Raw genomic sequence first — 17,897 nt, 5'->3', positions numbered from 1 at the left:
GCAAAAGGCAGGATCATCCCTATCCAAACCATTTTATATAAATACGTTGTCTAAATTATTGACAAAACTACATAGTTAACTCTGGCATGACCACAAGACATGACACCCTAACTTGCCACAGGTAAAGCAGGGAAATCATGGTGGCCAATGTCCTGCTGGTACAAAGGTTGTTCAAAATATGCTTGAGAGATCCAAGTAGGAGGGTCATACCCCTGCTACAGAGAAAAGCAAAATGGTACTGTGAGGGGGCGGCGTCTAGGGACAGCTGTGAATCCCCTAGCGCCCCCTACCGTCATGTTAGGGTGACGTAGCACCCTCAGAATCTCGCCCGCCACGACTTTGATGGTTAAATATATAATGTGGAGGCTGCCAGTTCCCTAGTGGACGGTATTGGTGTCCTGTCCCTAGTCCAGAATGGGGATTCGATATGCGTCCCGCCTTAAGGGCAATGCGTGCCTCCAAACCTCCCCTTCAGCACGCCCCAAGCCTCGCAGCTGTTCTGGGGGACGTTTGTATGGTCCCTTGCCCCTCGGGTGCCCTTGTTCTCTCTCTCGGGCCCCGGGGCTCCTCGCCCACCTGGCGCCTCCTTGGGTCAGGCCCCAATCTCTAGCCCGTTCCCCGCGCCCTGGGCCTGTCACGCTGGCGCCCAGCTACTCGCTGGCGCCTCCTGGGTCCGACTCGCTAGCGCCGCTTGATACCGGCGCCCCTGGGCCGGGTTCTAGCCGGCGCCTGGCTAATCGCCGGCTCCGCCTTGGGTCTGGAGCGCTTTCGCCACCCTAGTCTCGGCGCCCTTGGGCCGGCACGCTCCCTCCGCCCTGATCTCGGCTCTATCGCCGCCCTACTCTCGGCGCCCTTGGGCCGGCTCGCTCTCGCCGCCCCGCTCTCGGCTCGCTCTCGCCGCCCCGCTCTCGCCGCCCTAGTCTCGGCGCCCTTGGGCCGGCTCTATCGCCGCCCTAGTCTCGGCGCCCTTGGGCCGGCTCTATCGCCGCCCTAGGGCCGGCTTGCTATCCCTTCCTGGTCTGCCCCGCTCTGGGGCCTTGCCCTCTCAAGGGCCAGGGTCCAGCGCCTCGCGTTCTGTCCCTGCCCCACTCTGGGGCCTTGCCCTTTCGAGGGCTGACACCGCACGCCTCGCGCCCTGTCTCGGCCCCGCCTTGGGCCTTGCCCTCTCTAGGGCTGACACCGCGCGCCTCACGCTAGGGGCACAGGCGCACGCCGCCGTGCCTGTCCCCTTGACCCTTCACTGGGTCCATTTGCCGACTGGGCAAACACCACCCTTATGGGCCGGGGTCTGTAACCCCACACACCGCGCCTCCCTGGCGCAATATGGTACCCTGCAGCACCGACAATAGTGCCCCTGGCACTGTGCCCCAACTGGGCACTGGGAACCCCCAAGCTGTTGGGGAGCTCCCCTTGAGGCCTCCTCGCTCCCCTACAGCCTCACCCGGTCCTCCGGATTAAACTGTAACGTAAACTCAAGCCCTCTGGCTACAACATAAACAGAGGCTCCACACGCCTAACAATAACTCCAAGCCCCGCCAGGGCTCTCAATCCTACCTTCCATCAGGGCGATCTTGTTCCCTGCATCATTGCAGCCGGTTAGCATGGTAAAGTAGCAACCACTAACCCAGGCCACTCAGCTCAGCCGCAGAGCTCCTGCTCCTGCGGCAGCCAGAAGGTAACTGTGTGTCAGGCTCCGGCCTAAGCTACTTATAAAGGCCTGGCCCTGCCCCCTTCCGGCCATGTGACCCACCTGGTTGCTCCGGCAACCAGGCACCTGAGCTGCCTGAGTGATTGGCAACTCTGCCAATCACCCTCACAATCACGGGGCACCTCTGTGACTCCGTGACAGGTACCAATCTGACCATGGAGTAAAATTCCTTCTTGACCCCAAATATGGCAATTGGTCTGACCCTGAGTGGAAGGGCAAGACCCTCTAGCCAGGAACCTAGATAGCAGGAACGCTGGCACACCCCAGTCAAAATCCCCAGTCTTGGCTATGCTCTTGAGGAAGGTGGGGGGAAAAAAAAAAAAATCAAAAACCCAAACCACCCAAAAATTCCTTCCTGACCCCATGTGACAACCAAAGCCCAGAAGCATGGGAAATACCACTAGTAGAATATAGGCATAGCTACTCCTAGATTATCCCTGATCACTGCTTATCCAACCTCTTCTTGAACACTGATTTTTCCTGATATCCAATCTAAATCTTTTTTGCTGAAACTTTGAGCCATTGATATTAATCAAATTCTCTGCAGCTCTTCATATATTTGAATACCGTTATCATGTCCCCTCTTAAATTACTTTTTCACAAGCTGATACATATTTCATAGAATCACAAAACCATAGAAAATTAGGGTTGAAAGGGACCTCAGGAGGTCATCTAGTGATTCTAGTCCAACCCCACGCTCAAAGTAGGACCAGCCAAGGCTTTGTCTAGCTGGGTCTTAATAACCTCAAAGGATGAAGATTCCCCAACCTTTCTGCATAACCTGTTCCAGTGTTTTACTACCCTTCTAGTGAAAAATGTTTCCTAATATCCAACTAAACTTCTCTTGTTGCAACTTGAGGCCATTACTTCTTGTTCTGTCATCTGCCACCACTGAGTACAATCTAATGCCATCTTCTTTTGAACCCTCCTTCAGGTAGTTGAAGGCTGCTATTAAATCCCGTCTCAGTCTCGTCTCCTCTAGACTAAATAAACCCAGTTCCCTCAGCCTCTCCTCAAGTCACATCCCTCAGTCCCCTCACCATTTTTGTTGCCCTCTGCTGGACTCTCTCCAATTTGTCCACATCCCTTCTGTAGTGGGGGCCCCAAAACTGAACACAGTACTCAAGATGTTGTTTCACCAGTGCTTCCTTTGATCTGCTGGCAACACTCCTACAAATGCAGCCCAGTATGCCATTAGCCTTCTTGGCAACAAGGGCACACTGCCAGCACAAATTCAGATTACTGTCCACTGTAACCCCCAGGTCCTTTTCTGCAGACCTTCTGCTCAGCCAGTCAGCCCCCAGCCTATACCAGTGCATAGGACTGTTCCATCCTACATGCAGGACTTAGCACTTGTCCTTGTTGAACCACATGAGGTTTCTTTTGGCCCAATCCTCCAATCTGTCTAGGTCTTTCTGAATCCTAGCTCCACCCTCCAACATATCTAGTATTCCCTCCAGCTTGGTGTCACCTGCAGACTTGCTGAGGGTGCACTCTATGCCACCTTCCATGTCATTGATGAAGACATTGAAAACTGGCCCCAGAACTGATTCCTGGGGCACTCCACTTGATTCCAGCTGCCAACTAGACATCAAGCCATTGATTATCACCTTCTGAGCCTGATGCTCCAGCCAGTTTTCTAGCCATCTTACAGTCCATTCTTCCAGCCCATACTTCCCTAGCTTGTCTGTGACAATGTTGTGGGAGACCATATCAAGACCCTTGCTAAAATCAAGGTACACCATATCTACTGGTCTTTCCTCATCCACAGAGACAGTCATCTCATTCTAGAAAGCAATCAGGTTGGTCAGGCGTGACTTGCCCTTGTTGAATTCATGCTGACCATTCCTAATCACCTTCTTCTCCATGTGCTTAGAAATGGATTCCTTGAGAATCTGCTCCATGATTTTTCCAGGGACTGAGGTGAGGCTGACCTATGATTCCCTGGATCCTCCTGTTTTCCTTTCTTCAATATGGGCACTATATTTGTCCTTTTCCAATCATCTCGGACCTCTCCTGATTGCCATGTGTTTTCAGAGATGATGGCCTGTGGCTGTACAGTCACATCAGCCAACTCCCTCAGCACCCTTCTGTGCACCCCATCTGGCCCCATGGACTTGTACACATCTAGCTTTTCTAAACAGTCCCTAACCTGTTCTTTCACCACTGTTAGTTGCTCACCTCCTCCCCAAACTGCGCTGCCAGGTGCAGTAGTCTGGGAGCTGATGTGGCCTGTGAAGACTGACATGAAAAAGGCACTGGGTACTTCAGCCTTTTCTGCATTCTCTGTCACTAGGTTGCCTCCCCCATTCAGTAAGGGACCCACACTTTCCCTGATATTTCTCTTTTTAGTGACGTATTTGTAGAAACCTTTCTTGTTCCCCTTCTCATCCCTTGCTAGCTGCAACTCCAATTTTGCTGTGGCCTTCCTGACTTCATCTCTGTGTGCCTGAGCAATACTCTTATACTCCTTCCTAGCTGTTCAGCCAAATTTCCACTTCTTACAAGCTTACTTTTCGTGATTTAGTTAACTGAAGAGTTCCCTTCTGCCAAAACTTTCTAGTTTTCCTACACACCTGAATGGTTTATTCCTGCACTCTCAGTAAGCTTTCTCTGAAGTACAGCCAACTCTCCTGGACTTGTCTCCCCCTCAGACTGGCTTCCCAGGGGATCCTGCCCATGAGTTTCCTGAGCAAGCCGAAGTCTGCCTTTCTGAAGTCTGGGGTCCTTACTTTCCTTCAACCGCTCCTTGTATGACTTGCCTTTCAAGGTCTTTATCATTTTTGTCACCCACTTCTGGATACTATATAACTTCTCTCTGTACTTTTTGAAATGTGGAGCCCAAAACTGCACACAGTATTCCTGATGAGGCCTAGCCAGTGCCAAGTAAAGAGGCACTATCACCTCCTGCATCTTGCACATGCTTTTATTGATGCATCCCAAAACCATATTTACCTTTTGTGCAGCTACATCACACTAATGCCTAATGATCATGCTTTAAATGCCAATATTAGGCATTTGTTGCTGACCATTTTAGTAGGTGGGATGGAGGAGAACATGGGAATGAAAACCACAGGAGGGGAACTGAGGGTTGGCCCAAGCAGAGGGAAGTAGGATAGATATGGAAGAAAGACGATGGGAAAGGCAGAGAAGCAGTTGGCAAAAAAAAGACATGTTTCAAAAGGGGAGCATACTTCCCACTGCATGGTGCTGGAATCAACTATGAAGTATTTAACAACGTCAAGAACAAAACTTTAGTGATACCATTAAATCTCCATTCTGCCCTTGATTTTTATTCAAGTGTTTTCCCCCTGCTGCACTGATGGAGGCCCTCTGCACTTAGAGCAGTGGTCTCCAAAGTGGGGTGCACAAGATGATTCATTGGGGTGCAGGAAGAAAATATTAGAACTTCTATTTATCTTTATATAAATATACATATATTGGGGGTGCGTGCTCAAAAATTTTTTACTGATAGGGGTGCGTGATCAAAAAAGTTTGGAGACCACTGACTTAGAGGACCATGGAGTCCAATGTTTATCCCCTAGCCCATGAACCATAACAAAATATAGAATTTGTTCTGTCTCTAGAATGAGTTTGATCCAGGGTACACCAGAAAAATATAGGGACTGTCCCTCTTATAGAGAGAACTAAACCATAATATTCACCAGAAAACTGGAGAACACATATTTAGCAAATGTCTCATTATTTCAAAGTTTAATTTCATTTGGCAAGGTTAAAATGGAGCAGTTTCCATATTATTTCTACCAGCAATTTTTATAAAAATTATTTTTTAAAATATTCATTTACCAAAAGCCTTCAGCCTTTTGGAAAATGTTATATCTAGATGTATTTTCAATGTTTTTATAGTAAGTGATACAAATGCAAAAAAAAAGGTGTGGCCAAAATGTTGCAGAAAAATCACAAAACATATTGAAAAACTCAATACTGTCAACATTTCTTTTGGTATTCAAAAAGGTCCTATTTCAATTAAAAGTCATTTTTAAACATTTTAACCCACCATGCTAAAGAGAACTGGTATCTTTTAAGAACATTTTATTGTACAACCTGTAATTTCTTGAACCACAGGTTCCTGGTTAGAGGGTCTTCCTTTTGCCCCTCCACTTATGGTCAGACTGATCTCCATATTTAGGATCAGGAAGGAATTTTACCTCATGGTCAGACTCGTATGGACAGTGGGGATTTTTGCCTTCCTCTGTAGCAGGAGGCTCTCTACCAGGGATCTCTTGAGCATATATTGACAACATTTCACAGAAGCAGGAGCTGGCTGCCATGGTTCCCCTGCTCTACCTATGGCAGGTCTGTGTTGTGTTAAGTTTGACAGTAGTCTTACATACATTTTAGATTATGGATTGTATAGGATGGCTGGGATAGGAATAGCAGGCTGGACTAGCTAATCTGTGGAGGTTCCTTCCAGCCCTACTTCTCTATGATTCTAGGAACCCATACTTTTTAAAATTTTGTCTCATTATAGGGAGAAAAAAAAATTTAAAAATCACATACGTAAATCTAGCAAGCAAAAAAAAAAAAAGATGTTTCTCTGCAAAAATATACCCATCTCCATTGTAATGCAAATTTTTAAAGTCATTACTACCTCCAAGCACTGGCCTAAAAACCACTGACATTCTGTTTGTCATACAAATGGCTTTGCATTGAGCATAATGTGTAACCTTGGGCACACAATAAAGATTGTCAAGCAAACATTCCAGGAGATTCTTCTGTTGAATTCAGCAGCAGATAGATATCTGCATTTTTTCCCATGTGGCTTTTCTACCAATGATTTACATTCTAAGGTCTTGTCTCCATTAATTTTGTTTTTAATTGTAAACATTTATTTCCATTATTGCAGCTGATGCAGAAGTTCCAATAGTTCTTGCTAGATTTACATAGGCCCTATGGCTAGAGGTATTTAGGCCTATGGTGCCTTATGTTCAGCTCTGTTTTTGCCCCCATCTTTTCCTGCAAAAGGGTATTTATTGGATTATTTGTATATTCTCTCATTCTGCTGCATACATACAGTTATTTAATTAAAGAGATTTGTTTCCATCCATTTCAAGCTCCTTAAAATTTCAATAGTGGACCCAGCACTGAACTTCTTCTTAAAAGTGTGTGGGCTTTGTAGATTGCTACACCAAGCAGAGGATTCTGGGATTGCCAAAGTGGCTGGAGGTCAGTGAATGGAACTCACAAAGGGAGGAATAACTGGAGTTCAGCTAGAGAATATTACTGGCCCTGTCTTGAAGCTAGGGAGTGAGGAAAGCCAGAACTACAGGTTAGCATGGGAGTGGAGGAGAAAAGCAACTGCAGTTGGCTTAAAGCTCTCTTCTGTCTGCACCCAGAAGAGAATATGGAGCTGGACTGAGTGATATGGAGGCAGCCAAAGCTCAAGGAGCAAGGCAGAGGAATGGCTTAAATCCAGCTGTGCTTTTTCTCTGCTTTGTAGTCTGTAGGGCATGTCTACACAAGACACTACTGTGCAGTGATAACTGTGCATTAGCACCAGCAAATGCCTTTTAAGTGATGCTACTGCGCAGTAGCATAGTAATACCAAGCCGTAGTGTATTACCACTATTAGCGTTGTGATGTGCACAGTATCATTCGGCTACTGCACAGTCAGCATCTCATGTAGATGTGCCCTGTGTGTAGGGGGTGCAAGCAGCCTGAGCTGGGCAGCTGAAGCCTGAGGTTCCACCTACATTACTCAATGGGCTACATGCATCACCTTTACTATGCCATGTTCTTCTATCAGCTAAACAGTCTTTGCCAAACAATCCACTGGATATTGGTGCCATCATTCCCTGCCTCCCACGGGCAGGATTCTAGGCAGCTACCACACCAATGGCATAGAGCAGTTGCTGGTGAACACTGTCAAAAAAACAGGGACTATGTTTACATGGGCAGGTAGTGGTAGCACAGACCTCAGATGTGCAAGGCTTCTGTGATGCTCCCTGGCCTGTTAAGTCTCCAGTGGCATAAGAGAATAGCAAGCTAGGGAGGCAGCACTAAATAGTAACATCTCTCAATACCAATTTTCAGCTCACAAAATCTTCCTCACTATTGTGGTATGGTTGAAAAGGTTTGTTTTTCGCCTTGTCTGCTTTAAGTTACTGTGACCTACATACAGATGTGATCCAAGGAAATCTTTCTTTAATTTTTCATGTTACATTGCTTGTTACAACTAGCTTTAGAGCCCTGCTGGGCTCCATTTTAGTTGCCACATAGGGTCAGATACGAGTTTTTAGAACTCTCCTCCATTAACAAAGTGAAAGTTTAAATATTTCTCTTTAAAAAGAGAAGGTCACTGTTGGAAGGTGTCAGTGATAGAAACTTCATTAGCAACATTATCTAGCAACCACAGAAAACTGAAGCACAGAGTTCTGCTTATATGCGGATACAATGTCGACACAAAGGAAGGATGAATGGCCCAAGGAATTACTAATGGGATACAAACCCTTTCACTGAGCTATTACTTGTTTTTAAATCTAGACTGCTAGAGACTTTAACCGAGGACTATCCAGTAGTCCATGTGAAATAAATGTGCTAGTCCAATTCTTAGTGGTATGGAGTCACTCTGAAAGAACTGCCTAGAGCACAAGTCTGGTCCACTCAAAACAAAAACAGGCTACATGACTGACCCCTGCTTAGACTGTCAGCTGAAAGCCCAGATATGTTTTGTTTTTTCACAGTACACAACTTGCCACCACAGCTGGCACTAATTGACAGTCAGCAGAGCAGCCAAGAGCTGAATGGGCCCGGAAGCTCCCACCCCTGTGGTTTTGTCCTGCAGATTGGGGTTGAGGCACATTGCTGGCAAGGGGCACAGTCACTGCATGTGCTGTACCTGGACTGGGGATATAAATAGAGAAGTGCAATTCCCAGCACTGTCAGTCTGGCACCTTTTACTAGCATATTACTCAGCAGGTAGCTCAGACATACAACAAGAATTTCAGCAATGTAGGAGAGAAGCAGCTCGTTGGAGGACAAAGGGATGGGAAGAATCAGTTATGCTACTGTGGGAATAAAACAAGCCCACATCATTCTTACTTGTGCTTGGGAGCACAAAGCCAGCTCAGATCCACCTTTGCTGATGATTGTTTCTCTGACAGAAATTACTCCCCAAACAGTCATGCTCAGTGATTATTTGCTTCTTTCCTTCTTCCTCTGATTACAGCCAGACTGGGATGTCCCTGATCCGCATAGAAATTAATATTTAAAAAGCCAACGTTGTTCTCAAAGGGGCTTGTGCACTGTTAGGTCTGAAGATTTACTGCACTACTGAAGAATAGCAGGAGGTAATATGGTGGCAACAATGGAAAGCTTAAAAGTGCTTCAGCAAAGCATTTTGTTCTGGTATAAACCAGGCTGAAAATTAAAGTTATAATTAAGGACCTGTATATACATTAACGTATTTACCAAATTCTATAACCAGACTAACACAGCTGACTCCACATATAGCAGCTCTTAGCTGAGTGAGTTCTCCACAATTCAACTTCTCATGTACAGTGCTGGCAATAAGCAAGTTTAGGCTAAGTACAAAATGCCTGAGACTGAATTCATTCAATCTTCACAGGTTAGTTTAAGCTACATAGATTGAACCAATAAACAAATAAACCAACATTTATTTTTGATTCCAGAAATGCAGCCACATGCCTGTAGTGGTCCAAACCAGATGCTGGGGGGCGCTAGAACACACCTCCCTGCACCTAAGGGGGGGGTGGGGGAGGAGTTTGCAGGGAAGGTACAAAGTATCCAGGAATGCTAGGGGACTGTGAGTTAACTTGAATCTGGAGGGGATCTGGGACAGAAGTTCAATAAATTGATTTTACCTAAATCAGTTAAGTCTGATACTACATCCATCCGGTTTTATTTCAAACTGGTGTTGGCCGCTTTGAAAGTGATTTATGTGCACTGAATGTCTGTTGAGTTACAGATTTGAACTGGTTTCTGATTGCTTATACCAGTTTATGTGTAATTACTGTCTCTATCCTTAGTGCTAGCAAACGTGCCGTCTCCTAGATGTCTGTGTAGGAAGATCTTCCAAAGTCTAGAGTGGCATGTAAGAAACATCAGCATGTCTCAGCAGGAGGTTATAGTACAGGGGCAGGCAAAATGCAGCCTGTGGGCCAGATGTGGCCTGCCAGGCCATTCTATCTGGCCTACGGGGCCCCTTAAAATTTAGAAAATTAATATATCTCTGCCCCTGGCTACCTGTAATGTGGCCCTTGATGGCTTGCCAAAACTCAGTAAGCGGCCCTCCAGCTGAAATAATTGCCTGCCCCTGTTATAGTAGCTCAAATTGTCCCAAGAAATATTGAAAAAATTACAATTAGACATCACAGTGTATAGTGACAAACCAACATCATTGGCAAAAGTGGTGTTAGCTGTAACTGTATCATATGATTCTGTCAAAGTCTGGTTACCCCTTACAAAGTTTTATCTAAAACTCTTTGGCTGTTGTTGCAGGGCACTAAGATGCCTGCTCCTCTTAGAGCAGAGATTGCCCGGGGAGAGAGCACAAAGAGCCAGATAAGAACCCAGGGGCAGGTTGCCATGACAACCGGCTAATGAGGGAATTGGCAGCACCTGCACCTGGTCAGCTGGCTGGAAGAGGCAGGGCCCTAAGCTCATATAAACCCTAGGGTTGGGACCAGGCAGTTTAGTTCCCTACCAGCACCTGAAGGGGAAGGAGCCTCCAGGAAGAAGGGCCCAGGAATGTTGCAGCTGTCAAATACGCTACCCTTAGGGCTATGGGCTCCTGGTGTCCCCTTAAGGTATACCCTTGCCTATTAGGCACCGAGCCTCAGAGAGAAAGTTTTACTCTTTTAAAGGGGCAGAGCATACCTTGAGTTTTGTGCTATGTTACAGCCCAGGGGCTCATGGGGGTTGGCTGTTGTTTATTTGCTGTCTGAGAAGGCCAGTGGTTTTAGAGAGGCTATTGGGAAAGGAGGAGGCCTCATTGGGGCCCACTACAGTGTGGGGACCCCAGTGCCAGCATGGGTGCAGTATTTGGGGTGCACAAGCCCAGGCACCAGGGAGGTGCAGAGACAGGGCAGTAGAGAGCTCAGGGAGGACAAGGGGGGGCCAAATCACAGTAAGGCCTAGACAAGACAACACTGATACCATCTGCGAGGCTTGGGGTGTGGTAAAGGGGCAGTTGGAGCCATGCATATAGCCCATGAGGCTGAGAGACTCAGGAACTGTCCGTAGTGATGCAGGATGCCAAGGGGTCTACGAATAACAGGGTTTAATAGGATCTAGCCAGATTGTGTCCAAACCTAAAGATTGAGGGCAGCCTCCCTATATTTAATCATGCCAACAAGACGTGGCAGGAAAAAGAAAGGGTGCTTGTAGGGCAAGACTGGCACTGTTAAGAAGCCTAGAGGTAACACGGCCACCCCTAGGGACCTCACCTTGTTACAGCCATGTCTACATGAGATGCTTGCTGTGCAGTAGCTTGTTACTACTGCACAGTAGTGTTGTGGGGCACAAACAGTCACACAACACTACTGCATAGTCAGTGTCTCATAGACGTGAAATCCCAAAAATTGGGAACCCCTACCTTAGGGCCCCAGCATGTCATAATCTGGCCCTGCCAAAACTCACCCCTTCGCTGGGTTTTCATTTTACTATGAGTTCAAAAGCAGCTTACAAAAATGGCATTTATAATGAAGTTAACATGTTTTTAGAAGTAGTTCTACTGGGTTTGGGTTTTAGAAAAGCTTATTTTTACAAAACTTAAATGGTGAGTCAAATTTGACCTGACACCTTTGATGTAAACAGTATGTCAGCTAAAACTATGAGGGGCAAGTGACTATTGTAATGGAACATGACTCACTTTCTGGACTCTTATGAAGTTTTCATCCTCTTCTGGGGTCTTTATGGAAAATCTCACAAGAATGTGAGAGCAGGCAGGAATGCTGGCTACTGCCTCTGATCAGCACTTCAGGCAGCCCCAAAATAGAAATATCAGATTTCTAGCTACCACCAGCACAGATATCCAGATAGTTCCAGTGGCAGTAATCTCATAGGATAATGCAATTGAATGGTCATACCAACCCCCTCTTACATTATAGCAAAGAGCCAACTAATTGTTAATTTCTTCTGTGTTTACGGCTGCTAGAGAGGATGTTCTGAAGTGGCTTATATGACATACAGTTTACTGAGCTGAATTTTAAATCTTTAATTTCAGTTTTATAGTAAAAGACACACTTGTTTGGTTTTTTTCTTTACTGTTTCATTTATCTCTCTAATACGCTACCATTACTCGTAGCTGGCATGGTTTTATTTTTATCATGCAGACACACTTTCCATAACTACAATATCTGAATGAACACTCATTATGTTTAATTTAATTCTACACATTGTTTTGGTATATAGGCATATACTTGTACTGTATGTAATGCACGCTATACTTTTTTTTACCCACCATCATATAGTTCTCAGTCTGGTTATCTCGCTTTATAGTTTACATAAAGTCTATTTCCTGTCATCCAAATGGATTCCAAAATGCAGCTAATCGATCATGCAAGTATATACAATAATCACTTCACCTACTGCTGAAATATAAATAAACTTTGTCAAAACACTGCAACTATATAAAAACCCCAATCCTGTAATATACTGGATGATAATGAATGAACATAATAGGTAAATTTATCCAAAATCCAGTCATTCAAACTGCAGATCATAGTTTCATAGTTTCATAGTAGCTAGAGTCGGAAGGGACCTAGGTAGATCATCTAGTCCGACCCCCTGCCTTAGCAGGAAAGAGCACCGGGGTCAGAAGACCCCGGCAAGGTGCTCATCTAACTTCTAAGATCCTAAATACACAACGTTGGAACCTTGTAAAGAAAGCAGATTGCTTCTAAGTAGACATCAAGTTCATACAACTTAAAAAAAACCTTACTTCTAATGGCATCCCTCTCTTTCTATTCCATCAGTTAGGTTCAGTCTGAAAAACAGTACGGTTCATCTACCCTAACAGTAGATATTTACGCAATGCTTCCACTGCTATTTGTGACTAGTGTCAATACCTCATTAACAAATTTCCTATATTATCTTGCTCCTATGCTCATAGCATTGTATTTCTCTCTCTAAGGGTTTGTCTACATAGGGAAACTTACCACAATAACTATACTACTATAATTGTACCATTATCACTATATTTACAGAGGTCCCTGTGTGGCATATTCACTCCAGAATAAGAGCCCCCTTTTCTGGTTTGACTTGTAGAACTTCCAAAATGATAAACTGACCAAAAAAACCCCAAACATTTTAGGCAAACTCTATTACAAAATTCTGTCAGTAAAGCTTTGTTGATTAGGAACATGGAAAAACCTGTACCTCTAAAAAACACAACTATGCCAGCAACTCCCTTCCTTCCCATCTAAGATTCAACTTACTTTATCAAAAGAGTTCACTTGCTGGTAGGTCTTATGTTATGGCTGATATAGCCTTTATAGTGTCTGCTTAGCCCTTATTCTATACCAACATAACTCTCCATTCGAACAGTCTTATGCCAGTAAACTTCCCTGTATAGATCAGCCATAGATGTAATCACTGGGTATATTTACATGTACATTTTAATGCACAGTTAATTATTTTACTTAGCATTAAAAGGTCACATAAAAAAACCATGCTATTGCACTAATGTGCAGTAAAATAGGCAACTGTGCATTAAGCATTACTTAATTCACAGTAATGAATGAGTACAGTTTTTAAGGCAGCCTAATGTGCATTTGTTTAATGCCTCACATTGGAGGTACTAATCTTAATGTACACTAGGAAAACCGCTTTAATGCACATGTAGATGTGCCCATTGAGTTGTATTTTACTCTTTTTTTTATTACTTGATTTATTCTTTTTAACTAAGCATCTTTGGAAATGTAACCTAGAAAAAATGCTGCTGCTGAAGTACAAACTGTTTTTATGCAGTCCAAGGCCAAATAATAATATTATAAACCCTGTGAAAGTTTATCAACCTATTTATTTCATGATGACGTTTCACTGTATTTTCATAGTCTGGTACAGCATTTCGCAATCTGTGAGTCACGACCCAAAAGTGGACCACAAGAATATAAGAAAGGGTCATAAACAAACTTTAAAACTGGATTCTCTTTTAAAGGAGAAAAATGTGGGAAACTATGGCTGCTTGGGGATCCCTCCTTTTCTCACTCCCACCTCTGCCCCCCAGGCTGGGGGCAGGCGGCAGCAGGTCAGGAGCGAAGGGGTACTGGGTTGAGACTGGCCATTGATGTTTACAAATGGGTCCTGGTACAAAAAAGGTTGAGAACTACTGATCTAATGTACTTATAAGCTACAACTTGCTTCTCTAACAGCAGTGCAGGGATGAGCCCAGAGCAAAGCAGAAGCAGCAAATGGTAATCTTATGGCTACGCCAAATGAGAGAGCTGATATTTTTAACAGTTTCTTTGCCTCAGTTTCCTTGAACAGGGACCAGGACATCCCTCCTACCAGAAATAGGGCCAATCTCAGGGATAGCTCTGTCAGGCTTTCAGTCAGCACAGATGTATTTAGGGATCTTCTGGAAGGGCTAGACACTTTTTAAATCTGCAGGTCCAGAGGCCCTCCACCCAAGGGTGCTGAGGGAACTGGCAGGGGTCATCACAGAGCCCCAGGCATGGCTGTATGAGCATTCGTGGTCATCTAGCCAGGTGCCGAAGGATTGGAAACAAGCTAATGTGGTCCCCATTTTTAAGAAAAGGAGGACCCAAGTAACTATAGGCCCAAAAGCCTCACCTCAGTGCTTGGGAAGATCTTGGAGAGAATCATTAAAGGAGCACATCTGTAGGGGGCCAGCAGGGGAGATCATGCTCGGGGCAATCAAAGGCAATCGGGTTGGTCAGGCAGGACCTGCCTTTTATGACCAAGTAACTAAATCCTTGGATGATGGTGTCGCTATGGATGTAGTCTTTCTAGACTTTAAGAAAGCCTTTGACACTGTCTTTCACCCCATTCTCATCAATAAATTAGGTGACTGCAGCATTGATGCCTACACAGCTGGATGGGTAAAAAATTGGCTGATGGGGCTCACCCAGAGAGTAGTGGTGGACGGGTTGTACTCAACCTGGCGAGATGTGAGCAGTGGGGTGCCCCAAGGCTTGGTCCTTGGGCCTGCACTATTAAACCTCTTCATCAACGACTTGGACAAGGGGGTGGAAAGCACATTATCCAAGTCTGCTGATGACGCGAAGATGTGGGGTGAGATGGGCACACTTGAAGGGAGAGAGAAGCTGCAACTAGATTTGGACAGACTACAAAAGTGGGCAGACAAGAATAGGATGGGGTTCAATGTAGATTAAATGCAGGGTGCTGCACCTTGGGAGAAGGAATCCACAGCATACATACAGCCTAGTGAGTTCCCCTCTTGAAAGCACAGAGGCAGGAAGGAATCTTGGAGTCATTATTGACTCCAAGATGAACATGAGCCGCCAATGCCAGACTGCACCCAGCAAGGCCAGCCATGCCTTGTTATGCATCCAAAGGTTCATCTGAAGCCGGTCCAGACAGGTGATACTCCCCCTCTATGCGACATTGGTCAGGCCGCAATTGGAGTACTGAGGCCAGTACTGAGGGCCACACTTTAAAAAGGATGTTGCCAGCCTGGAGAGAGTTCAGAGGAGGGCCACTCGTTTGGTGAGAGGGCAGCAGGACAGGCCCTATGAAGAGAGACTGAGGGACCTGAGCCTGTTCAGCCTTGGCAAGAGGAGGCTGAGGGGGGACCTGGTGGCTGCCTACAAACTCATTGGGGGAGATCATCAGCAAATAGGAAGAGCCCTATTCTCCCCAGCACCACCTGGGGTGACGAGGAACAGTGGTAATAAACTGATGGAGAATAGGTTTAAAGTTGGAGATCAGGAGGCAATATTTTACAGTTAGGGTGGCCAGAATCTGGAACCAACTTCCTAGGGAAGTGGTCCTTGTCTCTACCTTGGGCAAACTCAAAAAGGTTAGATGATCATCCGTCTGGGGGCTTGTGAACCCAGCATTCATTCCTGCCTGTGGCAAGGGGTCAGGCTAGATAATTTGTCCAGGTCCCTCCTGACTCTAGCTACTATGAAACTTCCATTTGCTGCTGCTGTTGCAAATGCATGGCTGCTGATAGCAGCTACTTTTTTTTGTGTCTGCCCCTTCCCCCCCAATAAACTGATGCCCTGGGTGGGTGCTGCTATCATACTCTCCATTCTTCTGTTATGCCACCATTTCCTAATGAATGCAGGTTATCTTAGTCTTATGAAAGTAATGTTAAAACATATATGTTCTCTAGTATTTAATTTTGCCACTAACATACCCAAAGACAGAAACACAGTCATACTGTGGAATATTAGCATATGACATTACATTTTCTAGGCAATAATTACAATACTGTAGCTACTCCTATACAAGATACTCTATAACCTGTGGAAAGTTGTATGGCCTCAGTGGACTTCATATTCAGAGCTGATACTGACAGCCAAAAGAAAGATGGCACTTGGGCACATGATAAAAAAACCCCACAAAACCAAATATTCATCTCAGCAATTTAAAGTTATTTCTGCATCTTTAGAAATCAATTGGCCAAAGGAGGAACTGCAAAAATCTGAATCATTCCTATTCTGGCTTTCTGACAGGTATTTTTTTCACCTACATATACATCAAGTTTGAATGCAGCCTCACTGTCAAGTCCAATGGGCTGTGTTTAGCTCTGGAGAACAGTGGGTAGCACATGTTGTGGGTGAATGGTACAGTCTGAAATGAAGCTGCCTGTCTGTTCACCTCAGAAATACCCATCTCTGTGATAATACAGTATTAATTTGAAAGAACTTAAAACAAATTTATACATGATGTCCTAAAAGATCCTGCCAAAAAAATCTTCAGGGACTAATTTTTTTTAAAAGTCCTCTCTGAACACAAAAAAAGACACTGATTCTGCATTCCTTACTGGGGCTGAACTCCCATTGAATTCAGTTGTCAAGTAAAACCTAGACTTATTACAAATAGAGACTCATAAATGCAAATACATGAGGTAAAAAGTTCAGGCTCTATTAATTTTTAATACGGACATCAGCTAGGAGAGCAAGCAGCATAACTGTGACTTATCCAGATCAGCTGTGGACACATTGTAGCCTGTGCATATCTGAGTGGCCAGGTACAGGCTGAATAGACTTCTTGTCATGGGTATAGAACTGATATATAATTACATTACTAACCCTGAGATGTAACAAATTTATGAAGGTGATAAGTGACTAGGTCAGTGAAGGGAAGTTACTATATATTGAGTTACTAACATTTCCTGTGTGACTGCACACATCTAATTTATATGGGGGGCAGTGGAGTGTTTATTATGGTAGCTCTCCAGCTGAGAATAGGCAACCAAATAATTGAAAAGCAATGGGACAAGGTAGTCCTCAGCCTTGTTTTGCCAGAGCTGGAAATTACAAAGTCAAAGCTTAAAAAAGTGGCTTGGTTTCTGGAAAAGGGGGTGAGTTGCCATGGATGGCCCATGCTGGTATTGGTGAGCTCTAACAATAAGACAGACAAGGTGACACTGAACTGTCCATAGGCTTGAGATCATCCAGAGTTCCTTTGTAGGCAATGGTGAGATACCTGGTTAGCAGGCAAACACATCACCTGGTTTATCATCCTTAATTTATGTTCGCTTTGAAATGCTTTTGATCCAAGTCATAAACGGGCAGAAGGCACAGCTATGAACCTCTCCTGTATAACGCAGGCTATAGGATTGCTTGTTCGAACCAAGCATCTCCAATAAATAATATCTTGCTTGAGGAAGGCTGTTTTCATTTCTAATTACCACTGCCACTGGGTGCATCTACATGAGATGCTTAATGCACACTGGACTAATTCAATTGCGCGTTGCTGCAGCTAGCAAAAACTATGTCAATGCGCTAATGCACAGATTTAGTCCAATGCTCATTAAGCGCCACACAAAGTGTTCATCTGCACAAATACCCAGTCATGCCGATTTTAATGGTGCATTAAGTTTAGTACCTGTTTTAAACTTAATGCACCATAATTACAACGCATTAATGAATGTGTAGACATGCCTACTACAGTGGAAAGAAAAGAATGGCATGTTCTGGGTATAAATCGGTCCCGATGACAAATCACAGCTAACCTAATCTGAGAGTAGGAAAACATAACCTCTGGGAAA

The 17,897-nt window shown here is 44.8% G+C and overlaps 1 protein-coding gene across 2 annotated transcripts in view; it reads right to left on the bottom strand.

The window, feature by feature from the left end:
* FABP6 (fatty acid binding protein 6) overlaps positions 1–17,897 on the bottom strand; it is a 63,888-nt gene that overhangs the window by 24,699 nt on the left and 21,292 nt on the right. The window contains exon 1 of one of the 2 annotated variants that reach the window (XM_090020705.1): positions 1,555–1,648. The exons of the other annotated variant lie outside the window; for it this stretch is intronic. Within the exon in view, the coding sequence (XP_089876831.1) occupies positions 1,555–1,603 (49 nt within the window). The 5' untranslated portion in view covers positions 1,604–1,648. Of the gene's footprint in view, positions 1–1,554; positions 1,649–17,897 lie in introns of those variants that run through there. 2 annotated transcript variants of the gene reach the window in all.

This window comes from Crocodylus siamensis, chromosome 10 (genome assembly GCF_052110815.1).
Source record: "Crocodylus siamensis isolate JL-2025a chromosome 10, ASM5211081v1, whole genome shotgun sequence".
NCBI lineage: Eukaryota > Metazoa > Chordata > Crocodylia > Crocodylidae > Crocodylus > Crocodylus siamensis.
Note: the sequence above shows the minus strand (reverse complement) of the source record. Positions and strands in the feature narration are given on the sequence as shown.